The 20,000-nt window shown below is 44.8% G+C and overlaps 1 protein-coding gene across 1 annotated transcript in view; it reads left to right on the top strand.

Moving 5' to 3' along the window:
* The window catches only part of LOC308316223 (filamin-A-like), a gene marked incomplete at its 3' end in the record, with an annotated part of 25,367 nt that overhangs the window by 4,413 nt on the left and 954 nt on the right, over positions 1-20,000 (top strand). Inside the window, exon 2 of the mRNA XM_080764694.1 lies at positions 4,224-4,699. Coding sequence (XP_080620820.1) covers positions 4,330-4,699 — 370 coding nt within the window. The 5' untranslated portion in view covers positions 4,224-4,329. The remainder of the gene's footprint in view (positions 1-4,223; positions 4,700-20,000) is intronic.

The raw sequence follows: 20,000 nt of genomic DNA, 5'->3' as shown, positions 1-20,000 counted from the left end.
ATGCACATCTGCATAGTTACATCTCTCTCTCATCCTTCATCTTATAAATATCGTCTATGCATGCTCCTGAGGCTGTTTCCACTGTTTATCTGTCTTGCCTTCAGACTCCACCAAATCACTGTAGTCACCGTAGTGAGTGTTGCGAGGCAAGTTTGCAAGCAATGAAACGATGGAGACATGGTGGACTGTGCATCGAGGGAACACAGTTAAATTGCGTGAAAAAAAAAACTGCTTAAGTCTATTGTTCCATTGTTTTTAAATGGCCTGGTGAAAGCAAAAGCATGCTGGTGCATGCATGTGTGTGTATTAGATTAATGGGGCTCTTTTATTGGGGGGGGTCATTAAGGCTGGGGGTTATAGGGTTGCTATGGGGAGGGGAGGGAGGGCATTCCTCAGATTCTCCCTCAATTCTCCAACCACACAGACACACGACACACAGAGACACAGAGACACAGAGACACAGAGACACAGATACACACACACACACACACACACACACACACACACACACACACACACACACGCACACACACACACACACACACACACACACACACAGGGAAAACATTCTAGGGCTGCTGGCCACACTGTGGCTCCTGGCACCAAACTCCTTATTTAGTCAAAGCTAAACTATCGCATCTCTCTCTCTCTCTCTCTCTCTCTCTCTACAGCCACTGTTGTTTTGCTATAGCTAAACTCACAGTGAGACAGAGAAGGGTCTCCCAGACCTAGACAGATCAGAACGGTTCAGTGCGACACGTTGTGAGATTGTAGATCTGCTATTTTGTTTTTTATCTTGTGGATGAATGAATATTTGGTCATCACAAATCTTGTATGGGGGTCCTCGTTGGCACAAAGTATTTTCAGATGGGGGGTCCGGGGGCCAAATATATTGGCGTGGTGGTCCTTGACGTGAAACCACTGTCTTACACAGATCACTGTTATTCCGCTATAGCTATACTCACAGTGAGACAGAGCGGGGTCTCCTATACAGATCACTGTTATTCCGCTATAGCTACTCACAGTGAGACAGAGCGGGGTCTCCTATACAGATCACTGTTATTCCGCTATAGCTACTCACAGTGAGACAGAGCGGGGTCTCCTATACAGATCACTGTTATTCCGCTATAGCTACTCACAGTGAGACAGAGCGGGGTCTCCTATACAGATCACTGTTATTCCGCTATAGCTACTCACAGTGAGACAGAGCGGGGTCTCCTATACAGATCACTGTTATTCCGCTATAGCTACTCACAGTGAGACAGAGCGGGGTCTCCTATACAGATCACTGTTATTCCGCTATAGCTACTCACAGTGAGACAGAGCGGGGTCTCCTATACAGATCACTGTTATTCCGCTATAGCTACTCACAGTGAGACAGAGCGGGGTCTCCTATACAGATCAAAACCGTTGACGTCCAAAGAAATCACCCTTCAGTTTGAGTGGCATACTGTACTTATATCACTGTGTCCTGCTGACTTTTGAGGGTGAACGTGCATGGATGCCACTCCTGCTCATTCTATCATCTTCACTATAGGGATGCACCGAAAGGGAAATTCTTGGCCGAAACCGAATACCGAATATAGGAAACAGTTGGCCGAATACCGAATATCCGAATATGATTAATATTATAAATCTTTTTTCCTATACCATTGCTGTCACGGCCGTACCTTAAAGCTACCTGATTTATGGCAAAAGAAATGGTTATGGTAAAACTTAACTTAAATAATAATCACTATTATGGGTCCATAAAACATTTATTCTGCTCTTTTGAATGCATTAATTGCATACACTATTCAGTGATATCTTTTCTGCCTATTCAGGCCGAAACCGAATAGGCTGAAAATGCAATTTTTAGCCCATTTTCTGCCGAATATTTTCTGCGGCCGAATAATCAGTGCATCACTAATCTTGGCAGTAAAATCCACTTTTAACCCTGAGGGTGCAGAAATGGACCAAGAAGGCTCTGCCGTGTTCCACCTTTACTCACCAGTACACAGCTAGTAAAAATCCACTTTTATTGTGTTCATTTCACTTTAGAGAATGCACAACACATGCTGTCTACAAATACCTCCTGCTCAATTTAATTCGTGTAAATGGGCCAATATGAACAGCATCTTTGATGTGCTCCCCCCTCTCTCAACCGCATACTTTTATATGGAAAAGATCCAAATGTATGTTTACCTGACCCCAACATTGTCCCTTGTGAAATGTGGCTGCCCACTGTTGACGTGAGGCTGGTAACATGAGAGGGGAGCTAGCTGTAGCCATTAAAGACATAATGCTCGGCCAACAGTTTGTTATAGGGGTGCATAGTTGATGTATGAACTCAAGCTAGCGTTGCTTTGGTTGGGCAATATAGCTGAGACACAGAAAGGAGGAGGGGGCGGGGGGGGGTGGGTGATGTCTAGCCCATTTTGAACGGGAACCCCTTTTGGTGTTTTAAGCATCGTTATACTTTAGCCATTAAAAAACAGCAGATCTACAAGCTCATAGCGCCGCGCTATGAGCTTGTAGTTCTGCTATTTTTTTGAAAAATCGTGAAAATGTAGCGCAAATCTTTGAATATACTATTATATTCTTTCAGAGCCAAAGTTGTGTCTGTCAGGATTTATAAGAATTTGTAGAATCGTTTCTGGGTCAAAATGGGCTAGACACACTCACATTTGTCAGGCGGACCAGCGTTATGTCCTATTTGGAGATAAGACTTCTCACGCCATGATGTCACACGTCACCATCCGTACTCAAATGCAGTCAAGCAACATACACACACACATACATGTAATATGAACGGACACAAACACACAGACATTGACCAACAGATAATGACAACCGCAGGCAGTAATAAATACCCCCGGTTTGCATAATTATGTCCCAGCTCATTTCAGTTTGTCTATTTCTCTAACGCCAATATTTATTTCATCGTGGCCTGAGGCCCACGACCTCTGTCCTCCACAAGATCCGGACATGAGCCTATCCCGACCGTGCATAATTACAAATGCAGCTAATAACTCTGGGCCTTCTGACATGGTGGTTCCTCCACCCGAACCCGTAATCCAGCCTTATAGTCACTATAGAATATAGAAGTATAGAGACCATATTCATGGTCATTTTGTACTTGGCCACTGTGAATATGGTCAATGACCTCACCTCTTTCAAGGACTCCCTCCAACGTGTGGCCGCCACCAGTAAACTATTTTCCCTTTCCTTCCATTAGCAGCATCCTTGAATGGTAGCCTCTGTGTTAAGTATGTCATAAATGAAGGAGAGAAACAAACGAGGACAATAAAGGTCTAGTTAGTATAATCTATTATAATAGTGCCTAAGGGGTGTGGTCATTCATTCATTCAAGTTTAAAAAATCATATCCCTAGATTACCTACATAAGAAGTAAACATTATACAACAACCTGTAGCGTGTGTCCCATTGTATTTATGAGTTTGAATAAACTAATACACAGTTACACACACACACACACACACACACACACACACACACACACACACACACACACTCTCTCTCACACACACTTGCTTCAGTTTAAGGTAGTCCATCGTGGCCGATGCATGACTTCCGATACAATTTACACGCACACACACACACACACACACGCGCACGCGCACACACAAGGTTAGAATGTGAGAATGCACTTTCATCAACGACTTCAGGTATTAACACGTAGAGAGAGGTGTAGTGAGAGTGTGAGAGAATGGAAGAGGGACATAAGTGAAATAAGTGAGATTGTTAGTTGAGGAGTCTTAAATTACTCCTGTTATTTTATCAAATTAAAGTTCATGTAGGCCTACTTTCCTGACAGCCGTTATCTTTTAAGCAAACATGAAAAAAAAGGCTAAACACACATTTCAGGGATTCAGGCTCAAACACTATAGGACATATAACTATAAGATGGACTATTTGACCCACTAATGTTTATGATCCATGAATGGACTGGACGGACTGGTCTTAAATGACCAGAACTTGGTGGTGTGGAATGTGGATACACTGACTAGGCTACACAATCTTATCACCGACACAAGCTTCTATAGTTTATGGAGGCGGACTCGCGGAGGGACACATTAATCTCAGCATTTTCATGAGCCTTTTTCTATTCAAAACAACGTTCATAAACGCCTACTTTCTTTGCGAAATCACTAGCCCCGGGCTATATTCCTTCTCCCTCATATTCACGATTCTCTTTCACTCTTCTTCTCTCCCGACCCGCAGACAGAAAAACTACAGCAAACAGAGGGAGCGGCCCCTGCAACAAGTCGAACAGACTCCACCCCTCCAATCCAGCTAGCGAACCGGAGAGGCACCCGAGACCATAAAAATGAGTGGTTCCCACCCCCGTCCCCACCAGAGCACCGCGCCCGCTCCCAACGCTCTCTCCCCGGACAAGGACGCAGACATGCCCGCCACGGAGAAAGACCTGGCCGAGGACGCGCCATGGAAGAAGATCCAGCAGAACACCTTCACGCGCTGGTGCAACGAGCACTTGAAATGCGTCAACAAGCGGATCGCCAACCTCCAGACGGACCTGGGCGACGGTCTGCGGCTCATCGGGCTCCTGGAGACCCTGTCGCAGAAGAAGATGTTCAGAAAGTACAACCAGAGGCCCACCTTCCGTCAGATGCAGCTCGAGAATGTCTCGGTGGCTTTGGAGTTCCTGGACAAAGAGAATATCAAGCTGGTGTCCATAGGTGGGTGAAGTTTTTAAAAGGACATGCCATAATATTCTACACGTTTGATCCATATAGTCTCATAGTCTGTATAAAATAGTTTGATCCGTTTGTGATAAATGCCGACATGTTGGGCTACAACTTATTGGCTTGTGAAAACGTGTAGGATATGGGCATCGTTCCAATCAAGTCTAACACACCTACTTTAACTTGCACTCTCTCTCCTCCACATTCTGCACAGGTGGAGCTGTGTTACTTTTCTAACGTTTCTAATATATGCCCCGTCTATGATTCGTTCTGGTTTATATTGCAGAACGAACCAGTCAACGTCACAATTATTCACAAATCGCCCGCATTGTCAATCATATTGACAGGCTAGGTTTTTAGTACAGATGACCTGCGCGTTAGAGAGTCGCTGACAGCAACTCGGGGTGGAATAGCGGAATAAAGTTTTGCGCCGTGATTCCTAAAGGAAATACGAATTTGTCGTCATGTAAATAGTCGTGAAATCACACACTTTAAAAGTCCAGCGTCCACCCATTCTTCTTCTGCGAACAAACCGTTGTAGGAATGTGACAGCACGGTCACGGCGAGAGCGTGTTATTGTGAGAAACTAGGCGTTTTCTGGTTGCTTTTGCTCAAAGGCGCAGCAGCGCTTTGTCTGACTGTCCCCGAGTGCTGCTTTGGGGTTTTGTAACGAAGCCCCAGGCTTCGCCCAGTGCTCCCCTCTGCACGCTGTACTGGCGACTGGGCCGGGGCCGAACTTTGTGGGCCTGGATGTAGTTAAGGCCTTGCCTTGTGTAGTAGGCGAACAGGAGAGATGATTGGGTGGAGAGGAGACACAAACACACAGGCCTATTGTCTAACCTCATGTTCTGCAGTGGGCAGGAACTGGGTCTCCAAAGCGCTATTAGACATTAAGTTGGCTCAGATTGCTCACTGGGTGACATAAAACTTGTTGGATTTTAATGGGGTTAGCTTACATGCAGGATGCAGCTGCATGCCATCACACGTGCGGTGAATTTACTTAAAAAACCATTTTTTATGCTGATCTGATTTATGTTGCTGGCCTTGCGTTATGTCATAATGGTTTATTGAATAGATTGCGCTTATCCCTCAGTTTTCACTGTTCTTTATTCCATGGTGGTAGAGTAGAGACCATGGCAGACGTATGAGTACATGTCTGTAACAGTCTTGAGTCACTGCTGGGCATCTATGAATCAGATATGAATCAGTCTCCTCAATTGCCTCTTCATTTTGTACTTGGCATGTCGCAAGTCCTCTTATCACTTAGTGTAAAATGGTGAGGGCAATAGTCCATAAGAAGCTGATATTCACTCAGCCACATCACGTAAAGGAAGAGGTGCGGCTGCAGCAGATCACCAGAGAGGAGATTATGGTGTTATTATTATAGTTATGATGCCCTGTTTTAATGTCACAAGTAACACTTAAGTCCCCTGGCTGTATCTGTATGTAGCGGGGTGTGCTCCATCCAAATATGGACAACATGGAACTCAACCCCCGGTTATCTGTAGGCTGGTTTGTGTGGCGTACGTCTCGTTCTAAAATGAACATAAACACAATATTGTCTGTGGTGCACATCTATAAAGGGGAACTAAATGGGTGGGTGGATTTCTCAATTTGTACTGGAAGTGCCCTCTTATTCGGTCTCGTCTTCCAGTAAGTCTTTAGCATTCTATCTAGCAATCGCATAGCATGTTTCAGAGATCATTTCTCTTATTTCTTTTCCCATCCTAATGGAATAGTTCCCTTCATTTCCCAAATGTGTTGATTAACCCATTTTGGTGTTGGCATTATGTTATGCTTTAGCTATTGAAAAATAGCAGCTCTACAAGCTCATAGCGCGCCACCGAGTGGCGCGCTACGAGCTTCTGGGTCTGCTATTTTTGACTAATCGAAGAACCACTGACATAGAAACATAGCTTTTTCAGAAAACTGTCGGGATGTAGAAGATTTTTTTAGAATCTGATCTCGGGACAGAATGGGTTAAACTCCTGACAATCAAACTGCTGTGCTGGACAGTGATGATGAGCACTGTCTGTGGGCCTGACCGCCCCTCTCAGCTGAGTCACTCATCTTAGCTGCTCCACTTGAGTCACTTCAATCTGGAGATGAGAGAGAGAGAGAGAGAGAGAGGAGTCCACACTCCTCCTTAACTTCCTCCTTTCACTACGGAAAACGGACACACCCAAACGGCAACCCTTGCCCGCAAATTGCTAAACTGCCATCGGTACTCTTGCAATGATGTATGAGGTCTCGTCTCCCTCTTATATATGCAGTTCTTGGTCCATCCATATAGGTTTCAGTGTTTTACCGTCAGAATGGGTCTTTCTGCCATGTTCACACGGTGTAAATTTAACTATGGGAGGGTCTCTTTTGGAGTTATCTGTCGATGTCTGTTTGGATGTTGCACTTTTGTGTCTGCATTTTTACAATCGCTCTTGATTAATCATGTTTGGCTATAATTAGCACCATGTTTTAATGTTGAACCATGCTCTTTGCCCTAGAATGGCATGCAACAGCGTGTTCCATAACATTCATTGTCATGGCCCACTTGCTAGGGTGGAGTGACAAATTACTTGATGGCCTTTAACCCATTCTGACCTGGGATCAGATTCGATTTTTTCAAAAATAGCAGATCTACAAGCTCATAGCGCGCCACTCGGTGGCGCGCTATGAGCTTGTAGATCTGCTATTTTTCAATAGCTAAAGCATAACATAATGCTAACACCAAAAGGGGTTCCCGCCCAGAATGGGTTAAAGCCGACCTGTGGATCTGACATGAACTAACTAATCTAACTAAAAACAAACTATAATTTCCTCTGGTCTGATTTCTTTTTCCCCCCCTGTTCTTTTCAAAGTGGTGGGGCGGCCCAGATTGGTCCTGCTACAGTCCTGTTTCCTGCTTCACTTGTATTAGAAGAAATTGATATAAATTCGGTTAAAGGGGCCATTGCTTCGTCCTATACCGCAAAAACCCTCTGGATCTCCACATACTCTGTAGATCACAACAGGCAGGCTACAACATGTGCTCAGTGCGAATATCAGCGAGTACTCGGAGTCTCCGACTGACTCAGCTTTATTATGGCTCCGTTTCAGTGCCAGGGACACACCCCTCGTCATTCAAATAGGACTGACTATTGCACTAAGATCCGGCCCCAACAGGTAATTTCACCTTGCCTGCCGCGCGCTGAGAGGAAAAGCCAAGCCTTGCGTGATCTACCACACCACACCGCTGAGGCAGAGCTAGACGCATGATTACAGACCATTTCAGATGAGAACACACATGTATTGCAATTTTAATCGAGAGCCTGTTGCATGAGCGAGTCAAGAGTGACAGGGCTGCCACCTAGCTAGCTGTGTGTTGTAAACGAGGTGATAAGTGGCCATTTGCCACTAACATACATGACATACCCCTAGAGAAGGTGCTATGAGAGACACAGAACTGTGGTCCTCTTACCATGTAGTGTGTGCGTGTGACAGTGGTATGTGCGTGCGTACTGTGCATGCATTCATGCATGCTGTGCAATAGATTCACATGTCCTGACCTCCACCGTGTATCATCCTTCTTGGGCCTAGTTTATTATTGCATGACCGTGTCTCCAAAGATAATGGATTTTCAACTAAGGATGGGTCAAGTTTTTGTCGGTAAATATAGATTGCATATAATGTGCGAGTTAGGCTTTACTCGGTACAGAATGTGTGCCGGTATTTGTGGCGAGTTATAACATACACTAGGGGTGGTTGGCTGGTTTGTTGATTGATGTGGTTCTCTATAAAGTCTCTGAGGTTGGGACATTTCTACAATGTCCCAACAGGTTCACTCAACCTGGGGGGGTGGGGGTGTGTGTGTGTGTGTGTCAGTGTCTCTACATGCATGCTTGTCTACATGCGTGCTTGTGTGTGTGCGCTTGTCTACATGGCATGCATAGGCAAGTGTAAGCGGACAGGAGTGTGTGTGCTTATTTTTCCACTGCACTCATCATCCTGTTGTTTGAACACGTTAAATCAATTCACATCACCTGAGAGCTGTGTGTGTGTGTGTGTGTGTGCGCGTGTGTGTGAGTGCGTGTGTGCACAGTGCACACACCGTGCCTGAGTTCAATGAAGCTTCTGCTACATAATTAACAACTTATTTTTCTTTTAATCAACCAATTAAAAAGTGTCCGCTTGGGGATGCTATAATCTCTCATCAGCATCTTGTCCAGATAAGTGTCCGTGGAAGCCAGCCCTGTGCCGAATGCGGTTCACAGCCCTTCTTCTGTGTCTCGCCTAGCTTGTGCAGCTCGGAGGAAACAAGACTACACAGTACACATGTAATAAATAATAACGTCAAACTCTTCCCATCCTGTCATCCACCGAGGCAGAATTTAGTTATGGGCTCAGCTGTGATGCAACTCTGATCCTGACTCCTCCTCTCTGCACCAACCTGAACGGTCGCAGCACTCGCAGGTTGAGACAAGGGCCTGTTGGGCAACTATCAAGACAGTTTATTTATTTATTTTTTCTCCACTTCTGTTACATAATAATATGTCGTTGCATAGAATGAATAAAGCCATAGAGATGAGTTTACATCAGACGGTGACGTGTCTCCCTGTCTGGAGTGTTAACCACTTTCAGCCTGGTGTCTCTCCATTTGTTGTGTATAGTGGAACATGTTTCAAAACTTTTCATCCTCTTAAAAAGTGAATAATCACAACATTGTGAACGACATTGTCGAGGAGACTGGTTCAGAGTTGTGACAAAGCACTGTGGCCAAGTTCATTAAGTCATACCAGAATGAAATGTACCAGGCAAGGAAATGGTGCATTTCAAGTTGACTCTGCTGATAAATGAATGGCTCCTATAAGCTATTAAGCAGATGATGGTGAGAGTATAGAATGTCAACCCTCAGGGTGACCTAATGGTCAACAACTCAAAGGCATGTGTGTGTGTGGTTTCACACAGATTCAGCATGACCGTGTAGACGCAGTGACTCAAGCCCATTAGGTTAGTCAGATTTGGGAAGATGGGACGCCTTGTATGGTAGGTATTGTTATAGTGCAACTGGTCGGTCACGCCTCGTGACATCACATGACATCATGAAGACCCTTAGATCTCCATATATGGGTGTCAGTGACACGCTCCATATGCCAGCAACAACTCTACATCTGACCTCACTCAAACCCTTATAGGAGCTGACGTGTTCTGACATTCCATATAGGTCGATCCTTCCCCACCCCGTCCTTCCTGTTCTGACATTCCATATGTTGATCTGACCTCATTCAAACCTTGTACACAAGACGCGCTCCATATATGGCCATAGCGTTCGCCAAGCAGCCCTTTAGGCCGAGCTCGCTTTTTGCTTTAGCTATTGAAAAATAGCAGATCTACAAGCTCATAGCGCGCCACCGAGTGGCGCGCTATGAGCTTGTAGATCTGCTATTTTTTTTAAATCTTTTCAGAAAAGCTTGTAGAAAGGATGTAGAAAACATTTTTAGAATCTGATCTCGGGTCAGAATGGGGTTAAAATGCCCTCATGGCTCAACTCTGATCTGAAGGCTCAGTTTGCTGCATGTTGTCTCCCCCTCTCTCCCACCTGTCCTGTCTCGTTCCACCATCACTAACAAAGGCATAAAAGCCCAAACATTAATCGTAATTAAATTCATTAATAGAAGTGAGATGAATAATTATTTGAGATTGTGCTGAAGCAGATGTTTTGGGGGGCAAATGTGTTCCTGTGTGCAATGTGCATACACAATGTTAAGAACTTTTTGAGCCCTTTAAAGAAGAATTCCATACTAAAAGGCTTTCTTACCTTTCTTTGTAGTTGTTACGTCCCCACCAAAGAGGTCCAGGTGTTATTTTGTGCAAAAGCTCCTTATTGGCTATTTCCCCTACCATGAGCCCTAAATGAATTGCATAATTCATAGCATAACACCCCATAGCCCCATTCAATTCCCATTCAATGCAATGCAATTCATTGAGGGCTTATGGTATAGGGAAAATAGCCAATAAGGAGTTTTTGCACAAAAAAAACACCTCAGGACCTCTTTGGTGGGGACGTAACGACTACAAAGAAAGGTAAGAAAGCATTCTAGCATGGAATTCTCCTAAGTGTTGGTGCTCAAACCATTGTCCTGTGAGTTGCTCTCGTCACTGTAACCTCAGCTGTAATCTGATGACTAAAGCAATTTTGCCTCCTGGGGAAGAAGAATCTGTATCTGTACAGAAAGTCTGCCAAGGGTAGGGATGTCGCATAGCATTAAATGTAATCATACGTTTTCAGAAACGAGATAAAAGGGAATGGGGGGGGGGGGGGGGGGGTGGGGGGGGGAGGTCGGGGAGGTCGGAGTGGAATGTTGGCCAAAGAGTTGGACTGAGTTTTTAACCACACCGTTGGGTTGAAATGGATCACTTCCTGCCAGCTCATTATCATTAGCATAACTTCCTGTCTGGACGAGGCAAAGGGGATTGGTCAAGTGGACACTGAGGATTAGCAGAGTGGACATTCCCATTCGGCACAATGGTGGCGGGGGTTATTATTATGACTTCACAAGCATTGGAAAGGTGCCCTTATACCCACTGGCTCACGGTCAAGTTCAACAAGGGAAGTGGAGTGGGCATTGAAGGATTGTTTTTGTGAACTTGAAGCACCATCCACAAGATTGCTGTTATCTTAATGATAATATGGTTTGACATTGCAGAATTAAAAAAAAAAGAATATGTAAACGAGGCTTTTCATGATGGCGCTCACCTGCATTTGCTACATTATCCCTGCACATTCGCGTTTATACTTCATTCATGTACCAGTTAACAAGTATCACACACACACACACACACTGAAAATAGATCGACAAGCTCACAACACGATGCAGCACATGTTGAGCGTATAGAGCTGTTGTTTTCTGTTCAAGGCACTGTTGCACAACCAAGGTCGTTTTTTTCTTTCTTTCCTGAAATATGTGTGGATATCATTTTCACTTTCTGAAACGTTTATAATGTTACGGCCCTATTATAGCCTGGAAAGGAGACTAATGTGCCACAGGAACAACAACCATTGGGAGACTGGTCTGGCACGTATCGTATACTCTTCAGTTTGAATTACATTTTGTTCACCCCCAGAGTTGTGGGTGTCCAATTAGAGCATTTTTGCTGTGATGTTTGTAAATCAGTTTGTAACCGCCCCCTTGGAAATAAATCTTCCACACCGAAGTTCCAGTGATATTAGTCTGGTCATGCTCCCCCCCCCCCCCCCACAATTGCAGGCAAAACTCTGCCTTTAGGGTGATATGAGGAGTTCTTTAGGGTGATATGAGGAGTTCTCTGACGCTTTCAGGAAACGCAGCCTTGATGAAAGCCACGTGCCGCTGCCTCGTTTCATCACTTTTTGCACCCATGTCCTCCTTTCACCTCCACAACTCCTTCGTCCCCTCTCTTCCACAGTGACTCCATAACCTCTCCCCCGCTTTGCATCTAATCTTCTCTCCCCCCCCCCCCCCCTCCCCTTCTCACATTTAATGTCTCAGCCTATCCCCTATGATGTCCTTGCCTTTTGGGACATCTCGGGCCTATCGTACCCTGCTGTCAGTGTGGGCTTTAAAAAAATGTCCCACACAGCACTTCTCGCTTGCCTTTCTCCTCCTCTGCCTCTTTCCCCTCCTCTCTTCCACAAATCCCTCCCACACCCTTCCCCTACCCCTCCCTCCCTCCCTCCTTTTCTCTCCGTCTGTAACCAGAGCCCAGGCAATGGGTGGGCTGCCAGGATCCAGTTTGCTTCTGCCCTTTTAAGGCTAAAAAACCAGGAGGAACTTTTCCAGCTGAGGGAGAGAAGTGTAGAGCGAGGGAGGGAGGGAGGGAGGGATGACTGGACGGAGTGGAGAGGAAGGAGAGGAAGTGTAGTAGCATGTTACTTGTTGGAGTTGGAGTGGGTGACGGGGAGGGAAGGAGACTCCCAGCTTAGGGGATATGGAGGCTTGGAGTTGCATTCATTTAGGCAATTGCAATGCTGCCAGGTTACAGTAAGATGTATAAGCTGGGTGATTTGTCACTTCATTAAAAGGTCTCTTTGGGGTTTTACGCTGACATGTTTTTAATTCACCCTTTTTGTGGTGTCTCGATTACGTGAACAAAGAAAGGACAATGAATGGAATTTATTTTACTGTCATCCCAGGGCATAATACTAGTATGATCTGAGTACTTCGCAGGCATACTGCGCATGTGCGCGCATGTTGTGTTTGTCATCGATAAGGAGGGTATGGAATGTATGACATTTCCTCACACTGTTCTGTATGACTGGGTTTAAGGGTGGCCACTATGCACACCGCCCCTTTTCCAGGGATAAAGTCTGTGTGTGTGTGTGTGTGTGTGTGTGTGCCTTTGTCCTGGTTGACCACTTACACATATCGTTTGATATCTTTTGCTTTGCTTAAATTGGACCTTTTTCTGTGTAATTCAGGCACAAGATATATGGGATTAGTTTATGGTGCTGACTCACAATATGACACCTTACAATCTTACATGATGGTCTACGTTTAGGCAAATGCCATTAAAGTATTTGGATGCCAAATCACATTGGTGATGGTTGTTTCCTCTTGGTAAAGTCTTCCCCTGCAGATATTATATATTGGATGTCTGGTCAACTTTGATTAGTCTTTATGGTAGCAGATATATGATGGATGAAAGAATTGTCTGGTCATATCCAGGTATACTGGTGCCCCCCGGATGTGAATATATTGTGAACACCGGAATGCATTCCACCGAGTTTGAAACGTTTAACTCAAAACCAAAAACCTTTTTTTTCCCTCTCTCTCCTTGTTGCTCTCGTCGTCTCATCCCCTCCTCCTCGTTGTCCTTTCTCCAAGCCTTGGGTCAGACTGGGATAGTTCAGAGGTCACGATGATGTCATATGGTGGGTGGGGGTTAGGGGGGTGTCACTTGCAGCGAGCCAAACAAATGAGTCATGGGAGATTTGAGGGAAGACGGCTCATGGAGAGACACAGACACAGACACACACACACACACACACACACACACACACACACACACACACACAGACAGACACACACAGACACACACACACACACACAGACACAGACACACACGGTCACAGTACAGGGTCATACGGTAGCCTCATGCTCTTTTGATCTTTGCTTTTGTATTCTCCCCTCTTACTGGCAGAGGGGCGTGCACACGCGAGCGTGCGCTCGCTCACACACACACACACACACTCGACTCATACACACCCTCGACTATACACTATACACTGACTCACAGTCACAGGGGGTGGGGGGAGTATGATTCAGGAGTTGGGGGGGGGGGGGGGGGGGGGGGGGGAAATGAAACATGCCGTGTCCGTATATGGGCTCCATTGGACTTGGAGTGCTGTGGTCTGCTGAGAATGTTTGGCAGATTCCACGCATGTTTAGTGGCTTCCAGTGTGTGTGTGTGTGTGAGACGTGAATCGAATAACACGTACACACACAACTATAGGGGGGTATTGGCCCTAGCGGGGAGTATTTGCATATCCCAATTTTATTGCTATATTTCTAACTAATATGTGCAATGGATTCTTTATTTATTCATGTATGACTTGCCCACATGTGCAGGACACCGCCGTACAGATGTGCTGTGTGAAACTCTGGAGTTGAATTTGAATCTTTTAATTTGTTCTTCCATACAGAAGAGTGTAGTGTAATGAAGACTAATTTCCTGACCTACCGATGTGAAAACAAATGGGCGATCGACCGATTATCGGCACACAGGCGATTATCACCACCGATATCGGGGCAAAAAACTATTTTTGGCCAATATTTCCTCTCTATGCAACGAGGCAAACATTTTCCAATTATGTGCTCCTCTCTGCAACTGGTGCTGTTGAATGGGAGAAGTCAACTGATGGAATAAAATGTACCTGTATAGTAACAGTACAGTACAGTACAGTACAGTACAGTACTGTTATTGGTGCCAGGGTGGGACGTTTGTCCTTTACAACCTGGTGCTGCTGAATTGAGACCAGCTTGATTAGTTATTTATTTTCATGAAATGTTTTGTCATTTTTAATTATTTTATAATTCAGTTAGAAATGCTAAGTGGGAGCTAATAATGTTGCGTTTGATAGAACAAAACATTTGAGGGTATATTTTTGTTCATTTGTTTTGGGAAATTTCAGTTCAATTCATAAGAAAGGAGCTCCCTGCACTTATAAAAAAATGATTTCATTTAAAATTAATTATCTGTTGTATTAAGTGTTCATCGGCTATCGGTCTCTTTGATCTGCCATGAAAAACCCACATCGGCCGATCCCTACTTTTATCGCGTCATGCGATAAAACAACACTAACGTTTTGAGAGCACGCACATGCAGCGCACACGGCAAGTTTATGGACGTCGTCACTGCCACCCTTTGTGTCTGTGTAGTAGTTGTAACTTTTAGCCTTACATATTACTTGCTCCTCTTATCAAAAGTCTTAAACTGAACTTCAAGTTATATTAACCCATTCTGAACGGGAACCCATTTTGGTGTTAAGCATCATGTTATGCTTTAGCTATTGAAAAATAGCAGATCTACAAGCTCATAGCGCGCCACCGAGTGGCGCGCTATGAGCTTGTAGGTCTGCTATTTTTGAAAAGAACGACTATTTTTGAAAAGAACGACTGACATTTTTTAGAATCTGCTCTCAGGTCAGAATGGGTTAATCAGACCAGTGTGTGTCCAGTGGAAACCTCGTATGAATCTGATCTCAGGTCAGAATGGGTTAATGTAGTTGGTTTCACTATTTTGTTTAGCCTGTTATCATAGCAGATGCTTTATGGTGGCGCTGTTCTTAACCCAATTAGGCCTGACCTCAAAATTAAAAGTCTTTCTGAAATAAATATTTTCACGAATTTTCAGAAGCAAAGATTTTTAGTTGCACGGAGACCACCAATCTATTCAGTCCGACTCAGTATAGCCTAAAATATATATTTTGTTTGACGGTACAATTCCAAACTGAGTTTTTAGGCCATTTTCAAGTCCATTTGTAAAGTTATTATTATTTTTCAGATCGCTTTAGTAACCCTAACCCTGTTCTTGCACCTGACCCTGTATTGAGACTTGGGCCACTGCCCTAGTCCACTGTTTCAAAGCTGAATTTGTCCTGCATTGAGACTTGGGCCACTGCCCTAGTCCACTGTTTCAAAGCTGAATTTGTCCTGCATTGAGACATGGCCACTGCCCTAGTCCACTGTTTCAAGGCTGAATTTGTCCTGCATTGAGACTTGGGCACTGCCCTAGTCCACTGTTTCAAGGCTGAATTTGTCCTGCATTGAGACTTGGGCCACTGCCCTAGTCCACTGTTTCAAGGCTGAATTTGTCCTGCATTGAGACTTGGGCCACTGCCCTAGTCCACTGTTTCAAGGCTGAATTTGTCCTGCATTGAGACTTGGGCACTGCCCTAGTCCACTGTTTCAAGGCTGAATTTGTCCTGTATTGAGACTTGGGCGGTCACTGCCCTAGTCCACTGTTTCAAAGCTGAATTTGTCCTGCATTGAGACTTGGGCGGTCACTGCCCTAGTCCACTGTTTCAAAGCTGAATTTGTCCTGTATTGAGACTTGGGCCACTGCCCTAGTCCACTGTTTCAAAGCTGAATTTGTCCTGCATTGAGACTTGGGCACTGCCCTAGTCCACTGTTTCAAAGCTGAATTTGTCCTGCATTGAGACTTGGGCCACTGCCCTAGTCCACTGTTTCAAAGCTGAATTTGTCCTGTATTGAGACTTGGGCCACTGCCCTAGTCCACTGTTTCAAAGCTGAATTTGTCCTGCATTGAGACTTGGGCCACTGCCCTAGTCCACTGTTTCAAAGCTGAATTTGTCCTGCATTGAGACTTGGGCCACTGCCCTAGTCCACTGTTTCAAGGCTGAATTTGTCCTGCATTGAGACTTGGGCATTGCCCTAGTCCACTGTTTCAAAACACAGGTCATGTTGTGGTTGGTTCTGTTCTGTTAGGGCTTTGGTGTTCCGCTTCCTCACAGGCACGCCCTGCTTGTATGTGCTACTGCTGAGTGGCATTCCTGCAGCAAGTGCCAACATGACTGGATTCCAACACACACACATGCACGCGCACCTTTATTACCATTCTGGCTACAAACCAGATCAAATAAGTTTAGCAAGATAAACTTAACAAGATTAACATAAAACCTTTAACATGCATGCACACACGCTCTCTGTGGCTCAGGGGGTAGAGTGGCTGGATGGTAACCGCAAGGTTGCCTGTTCGAACCCGGGCTCCCCCAGAGTTAGTCTCGAAGTGTCCTTGAGCAAGACGCTGAACCCCAAATTGCTCCTGATGTGCTGGTTAGTGCCCTTGCATGGTTTCCACCGCCTTCGGTGTATGAATGTGTGTGTGAATGGGTGAATCCATGAATCCATGTAAATGTATATAAATGTACCATTTCTCACTGTCTATCCTATAAACGGTAATCCCTGATAGATGCAAGATGATCTACAGTAATCATCTTTCTGTCTAATAATGCCGCAAAACTGGCTTGTTTTGTCAGTTGTCTACAATACCTGTAACATCACCTGTGCAATATTATTGTTACATTTGTAATTGGGCTGTGCACAGGATCATACGTGACTTGCCTCATCATTTGTTAATCTCCCCCCCCCCCCCCCCCAATTAATCGCTCAGTAGGCCTTGGAAAAGTTTGCTAATTTGAAAATCTTGTAGAAACGCTAAGTCTGGGTTTTCTTCTCTCTTTTGATGTGTGCTCTCTGCATTTCTGGAGAATTCCCCCATGTCCGAGCTTCACCTCACCTCAACCCCCCCCCCCCCCCCCCCCCCTCTGGTCGAGATGCCTCATGCATCCAGAGAGCCGCAAAATCTTCAGACCTCTTACTTGCAGCTGTGTGGGCCAGACCCCTTGTCTCCCTGCTGCAAACCTTAAAACATTCAGCCCCTTTCATTAGCCCTCCGCCCCCAACCCAACCACAGTTCCCAACAACAGCAATGGGTCCAAAAAACTCAAATGCAAGAGAAACTGCAATGGAAAGTTATAGCAGCAGCACGACGACGGGGACTGCAGCCTGCAGGCTGTTGTGCTTCAGACAACATTGGGCTCTATTGGTTTCAACAGCCACTGTATTGGTTTCAAGCAAATTATTTTAACCCATTCTGACCTGAGATCAGATTCATACGAGGTTTCCACTGGACACACGCACTGGTCTGATTAACCCATTCTGACCTGAAATCAGATTCTAAAAATGTCAGTCGTTCTTCGATTTTTCAAAAATAGCAGACCTACAAGCTCGTAGCGCGCCACTCGGTGGCGCGCTATGAGCTTGTAGATCTGCTATTTTTCAATAGCTAAAGCATAACATGATGCTGACACCAAAAGGGGTCCCCGGTCAGAATGGGTTAAAATAGTCTAGAGTCTACTTGGACACATTTCTTTGGTTGGGGGAGACTGCGGTCCCCGGTATTACTGGATGGTTGGATACGGTATGTGTGTGTATGAGCCGAAGAGCAAAACTAACATTAGATTAACCCATTTTGGGCGAAAACCCCTTTTGGTGTTTTAAACATGTTATAATTTAGCTATTGAAAAATAGCAGATCTACAAGCTCAAGCTTATCGGCAGCCAATTACATATAATCTTTGGGGTCCTTGACATGAAATATTGAGATCCACTGACATCGAAACATGAGGTTTTTCCGGCCTAAATGGGTTAAAGCAAAAAAAAAGATGTGCACATTACAATACCCAGAGTTGGGCAGGTGCTGGGCGAAGAACAATATTATACGAAGAAAAAAATTGCTCGCACGCTGACTGACACTGATGGGGTTGTATATTGGCATATTGCAGACCGGTTTTATCGTGCCTCTGAATGCCTATAGTGACGGTTTGAGCTTCCGCTCCAGCTGACTAAAATAAAGGCCTTGCAGGCCCTGAGCTTATCTGACGACGTCTCTGTTAAGGTGGAGAGACTCGACGTCACCTGTACATTCTTTCTTTTTGTTCTCCTTTTTCGTTTCATCTCATTGACCCCGCATGGTTTTGTAAACTCTACAGATTTAATCTCGAGGTTCCCTCCGTCAGCCCCCAAGGCTGCACTTATCCACAGTACTTCTAACCCTTAGTTCGTCCATTAATCCTTTCTGACAGCCGTTGAAGAGGAATCCCCCTTTCCAACACACACACACACACACACACACACACGCGCATGCAGACATGCCATGCCACGCACACACCACAGCTCCACCCAGCCCTGAGGGTCGGGACCCGAGCAATCATTCCTCCTTAATCAACTAACATCTTGTGTAACAACCTGTGTGCATGCTGTGGTGTTGATGTCTGTGTTGGTTCTCGTCCTCCATGTCTAGGCTAGTATCTCGTTGCATCACTCTCTCTCTCTCTCTCTCTTGTGCGTTCAGCCCTGCAGTGCATGTATGTAGTTCTGCCTCGACAAAACGAAATGCCCCCCAAATCATTTGGAACCACTTGGGACAGCGGCTCCAACCACTCTCGAGTCCTCAGCCCCAGCTGCCCCACACAGTTCTGTTGTGGCTTGTTTGTTCATTGACTATCTACTGTAAGAACATAACATTAACCCATTTTGGACTGAGATCGATTAAAAGAAAAAAGTCAGTGGTGCTCAACCTTTTTCATGTCAAGGACCCCCAGAATGATCTCTATTGGGCCACGGACCCCCATCTCAAAATATGTAGTTCCAGGGACCCCCCAGAAGCCAATATTTTAGTTAAAAATGTTTGCATTGAATTGAAATATATTAAATGATTTGCGCCACATTTTAACGATTCTTCTAAAATGGCAGACCTACTGTACAAGCTCATAGCGCGCCACTCGGTGGCTATGTATGTAGCTTGTAGATCTGCTATTGTTCAATAGCTAAATTATAACGTAATGTTTAGAACGCCAAAAGGGGTTCCCACCCAAAATGGGTTAAGGTGTTTCAAGCAACATGTGTCTGTAATAAAAAAAATCAACAATGGACAGGTGATTGTCTGACACTGGGCTTTTATTGAAATATTATACTGATATTTGTGTTCGCCCTTATTGTTGGCTCATGTTATGTACTGTAGGATAACTTCTCATTAACATAAATACTGCCGTTAGAGAATTATTTAGTCTGGAAAATTCCCGACTTATCACGGCACTGAACATTTCAAAACTTCCACTCCTTTTACTCCCATCTACACTGTGCCCAGGTTATGTCAAATGAGATTATGTTGAAATAATGTTTTGATGCTTATCTTTCATAGTATATTTAATGTGGGAAAAGTATACATTGTTGAAGTAGCCTTATCATCGTTGCATGTCA

This window comes from Protomyctophum bolini, assembly GCF_963924005.1.
Source record: "Protomyctophum bolini genome assembly, chromosome: 5".
NCBI classification, from domain to species: Eukaryota; Metazoa; Chordata; class Actinopteri; order Myctophiformes; family Myctophidae; genus Protomyctophum; species Protomyctophum bolini.
The sequence above is the reverse complement of the archived record's forward strand: the minus strand, read 5'-3'. Positions and strand labels throughout refer to the sequence as shown.